Source organism: Penaeus vannamei, chromosome 34, assembly GCF_042767895.1.
Source record: "Penaeus vannamei isolate JL-2024 chromosome 34, ASM4276789v1, whole genome shotgun sequence".
In the NCBI taxonomy this organism is placed as follows: domain Eukaryota; kingdom Metazoa; phylum Arthropoda; class Malacostraca; order Decapoda; family Penaeidae; genus Penaeus; species Penaeus vannamei.
The window spans coordinates 19,854,109-19,858,480 of record NC_091582.1 but is presented as its reverse complement, the minus strand read 5'-3'; the positions used below and the strand labels follow the sequence as shown (position 1 = coordinate 19,858,480).

Here is a 4,372-nt window from a genome sequence, read left to right as displayed (position 1 = left end):
TGGACGAGGCCCCGGGCGAGGCGGCCGGATGCAGGGAGCTTTCCCTTCGGTCTTCCTCGCAGTGGGTGCTTGGGAACAGCCTCGCCGGTGACATGTGCCCTTCTAGGAGGACTGCGCGGCCCCGTCAGCGTCGCTCGGTCATCCTACCACACCCTTTTCGTCCCCCTCCTCGCCGTCGAGTGTCCCGCTCACCCTCGGCATATGATTTCGTGTCGGGGTGTTCCACAACGGTGATCTTTTCATACCCCCGCGTTTCCTCAGAGTTCTTGACCTTTCCGCAGACTTCATTTCGCGGCGTCTGCGGGGGTGACCTCACCTAACACCAATTACCGGAGTGCCGTGACCTTTCTCTTGACTGACGTAATGCGCCTCCCAGCAACCTCTAGACCCCCCCTACCCCCTTTACCCCTCCCTATCCCCATACCCACCCCACCTCTTGACCTGCCCCATTGCATTACCCGGTCGCGGCCTGGCGTCTCTCCCCAGGGATGACTTCGTTTGACCTAGTTGACCTCACCCGCGCGTGCCAAGTTCATCTACACTTGGTCGTAGCCTTAACATTGTCTGGAATCGTGTGAGTTCATCTCGTCTTCAGTATTGAAACGATTTTTTTTGCCTGTGGAGCGTGACTCGTTTATGCATATGTCTGTCGAGAGGTAGGTGGGAGAGGGAGGGGAGGAGGAGGAGGAGGAGGAGGAGGAGGAGGAGGAGGAGGAGGAGGAGGAGGAGGAGGAGGAGGAGGAGGAGGAGGAGGAGGAGGAGGAGGGGGGGGGGAAGAAGGAGGAGGAGGGGGGGGGTGAAGGGGGAAAGAGGAGGAAGAAGAGGAGGAGGAGGGGGGAAAAGGAGGAGGGGAAAAAGGAGGAGGGAAAGAAGGAGGGGAGGAAGAGAAGGAGGAAGAGGAAGGATAGGAGGAGGAGAGTAGGAGTAGGAGTAAGGGGAGGAGGAGAAATAGGGGAAGAGGAAGAAGATGATGAGGAGGAGGACGAAAAGAAGAAGAAAATGAAGAAGTTGAATAAGAATAACAGTAAGGAAAAGAAGATGAAGGAGGAAGAACAAGAGCAGGAGTAATGGTAGGAATACGAACAAAAGGGGGAGGAGGAGGAGGGAGAAGAGGGGGGGGATAGAGTACGAATAAGAACAGACGGAGGAGGAGGGGGAGGAGGAGGAGAAGGATTCGTCGGCGGCGGACTCGAGGCACTTCCGGTGTGGACAGCATCCCTTCCCCGCCCGCGCCTCAGTTCCCCGCCCGCGTCTCCCTTCCCCCGCCCGCGTCCCCCTTCCCCGCCCGCGCCCCTCTTTCCCCGTCTGGGCTGTCCTGGAAGGGCGTTCGGATCGGATGCTGGTTTCGTATCACGTGCACATAGGGAGAAACATACATGTACTCACAGAAATGCAGGCACATACACATGCATACACACGCAAACAAACACGCGCGCGTACACTCACACACACACATAAACACACACACACATACACACACACACACACGAGAGCCTGCCCAGTTTTGCTGCAAATTCGGGTGTTCTTGTAAATGGAAATGTTGCAAGTTTTTATTGTCAAACTGCAGGTCCCGCCTGAGGCGTGGCCAGGTGGGCTGTTGCTTTACTGAGCATCGTGGCTTTTCACAAAGTTTCGTAGGTTGTACGGGCGTGTGTCGCGGGCGTCGATGGGCGTCGGTTGAGCGATGGGCGGGAGAGCAGGGCCGCCCTCACGCTCTCCTTCTGCTTCCTTTCGCAGGAGTGCGGATCCCCCCCCGCCCCACGCCGCAGGAGCCCCAGGACGCGCTCCCGCCGGCGCGAGATAAATCACTGGTCGCAGCTGGAAGGTGCTCTGGTTTTCCACAATTATGGGACGAGCGGCCTTAACGTGGGGTGATCCAAGATAGATACACACGCTCCCAACCAGTTATAAATTACCCGACGCCGAGGCTCCCCCGCTCCCGGCTCGGCCCTTCCAGCCTTCCTCCGGCCGCGCCACGCTACAAGCACCCTCGCCCTCGCCCTTTCCACCACGAGCCTCTCCCTCTCTCTCTCCTCGGTGCTTGGTGGAGGTTTATCACTATTTCGTCTTCCCCTTTTTATGAGTGCTTTTCCTCCTTTTCTTCTTTTCGGGTTTAGGTTCTGTTTGTCTCGTTATCTTAGGTTGTTTTATCTGTTTCGTCACGTGTTTGGAAGGTATAGGAAGGTCTTATTCTTATCCCTCTTCTTCCTTTTTTTGATTGTTTTTCTCCTCTTCTTCCTCTCGGATTTAGGTTCTCTTCGTCTCTTTATTCTTAGCTTGTTGTATCCATTCCATCGCGTGGCAGAGAGGTCTCGGAAGGTCTCGGAAGATCTCGGAAGGTCTCGGAAGATCTCGGAAGGTCTCGGAAGATCTCGGAAGGTCTCGGAAGGTCTCGGAAAGTCTCGGAAGGTCTCGGAAGATCTCGGAAGGTCTCGTAAGGTCTCGGAAGATCTCGGAAGGTCTCGGAAGATCTCGGAAGGTCTCGGAAGATCTCGGAAGGTCTCGGAAGGTCTCGGAAAGTCTCGGAAGGTCTCGGAAGGTCTCGGAAGGTCTCGGAAGATCTCGGAAAGTCTCGGAAGATCTCGGAAGGTCTCGGAAGATCTCGGAAGGTCTCGGAAGGTCTCGGAAAGTCTCGGAAGGTCTCGGAAGGTCTCGGAAGGTCTCGGAAGATCTCGGAAGGTCTCGGAAGATCTCGGAAGGTCTCGGAAGGTCTCGGAAGATCTCGGAAGGTCTCGGAAGATCTCGGAAGGTCTCGGAAGGTCTCGGAAAGTCTCGGAAGGTCTCGGAAGGTCTCGGAAGATCTCGGAAGGTCTCGGAAGATCTCGGAAGGTCTCGGAAGATCTCGGAAGGTCTCGGAAGGTCTCGGAAGATCTCGGAAGGTCTCGGAAGGTCTCGGAAGGTCTCGGTTTGGGGTCGAAGAGGAGAAGCCACGTGATGACGTATTATTATTCCCCGTAACGAGGCATGAATGAGTCGCATTTGTTGTCGAGTTACGTAATGGCGTTGCTATGTTTCCCCGGCTGCTGGATCCGGTGGCGCTGCTCGCTTATGGTGATGTGGCAACCGACCTTGTCATCGGTTTAGAGTCTGCGGCGGTTGGTTCTTTGTCTGTCGGGGGAAAGATGGTGTTTTCCCCGACAATGAGATGCTTTGTGATTTTCTTTTAATTAGTTTTTTTACGATAATAAGATAGTTTATGATTTTCTTTGGATTTTTTTTCTCGACAATATGTTTTATAATTTTCTTTAATGTTTTTACGACAATAAGATGCTTTATAATTTTCTTTAGATTTTTTTTACGACAATAAGATGCTTTATGATTTTCTTTAGATTTGTTTTACTTTATGGACGAGAGACTAATCCGAGCCAAGTAACAAAGGAGTAAACTGAGACACATTGCATCATCACTGCCTGCAACAAAAGAGCATCGGATGGAATCAACAAGGCAACATGCACGGCCACGGGACAACAATGCTCCCCGCAGAACACGCAATAATTAACATGCAGGCTTGGGACATATAAATCAACGCAGCTTGACTCGTAAGAAAAAAACAAAAAACAAAAACAAAAAAAAGAAACAAATGCAATGAAAAGGTCATATGACAAAGACTAAGACAAGACATCACGGAACTGTCAGTCGCTACTTGTACGAGACACCGCAACTTCGCCCAAGATGAATGACAAAGCAACAAAGCAACAACGCTACAACACCAACAATAAAACAAGCAAACAACCGAACGAGGCTACCTGGCAACAATTCAAAAACAAAACAACTCCAGCTAAAAAAAAAGAAAGATCAATTTAATTCAGTAAAGTAAATGAATTGTGCTAATTGCACCGAAAGCACAGGGCACCGCAGATAAGGAACGTCATTTCTAAGCCCCGAGTAACGCCAATGGAGAGTTAGGTAACGAATAAACGTAACCAAAAGAGACAAGGGTAAAACCAGGTAACACGGGTCAGTAACGAGGTATACGTGGCAGCAGGTAGACGGGGAAGGGGAGGGAGGGTAGGGGAGGGAGGAAAGGAGAGGGGGAGGAAGGAGAGGGGGGAGGAGGAGGAGGAGGAGCGAGAGCGAGAGTGGCAGAGATAAAAAGTAAGAAGAAAAAAAAGGGAAATAGAGAGAGAGAGAGAGAGAGAGAGAGAGAGAGAGAGAGAGAGAGAGAGAGAGAGAGAGAGAGAGAGAGAGAGAGAGAAAGAAAGAAAGAAAGAAAGAGAGAGAGAGAGAGAGAGAGAGAGAGAGAGAGAGAGAGAGAGAGAGAGAGAGAGAGAGAGAGAGAGAGAGAGAGAGAGAGAGAGAGAGAGGAGGGTAAAACAAGGGAGGCAGGGTATGTGCAGTGTGTAGGGGGAGAAGGTGAGAGGGAGAGGGGGAG

The 4,372-nt window shown here is 52.0% G+C and overlaps 1 protein-coding gene across 1 annotated transcript in view; it reads left to right on the top strand.

Annotated features, from left to right (window-relative positions):
• The first annotated feature begins 488 nt into the window (after nucleotides 1-488).
• LOC138859254 (serine-rich adhesin for platelets-like) overlaps nucleotides 489-4,372 on the top strand; it is a 7,219-nt gene continuing 3,335 nt past the window's right edge. Inside the window, exons 1-4 of the mRNA XM_070113472.1 lie at nucleotides 489-574; nucleotides 1,568-1,634; nucleotides 1,738-1,866; nucleotides 2,306-2,905. Of these exons, the coding sequence (XP_069969573.1) occupies nucleotides 489-574; nucleotides 1,568-1,634; nucleotides 1,738-1,866; nucleotides 2,306-2,905 (882 nt within the window). The remainder of the gene's footprint in view (nucleotides 575-1,567; nucleotides 1,635-1,737; nucleotides 1,867-2,305; nucleotides 2,906-4,372) is intronic.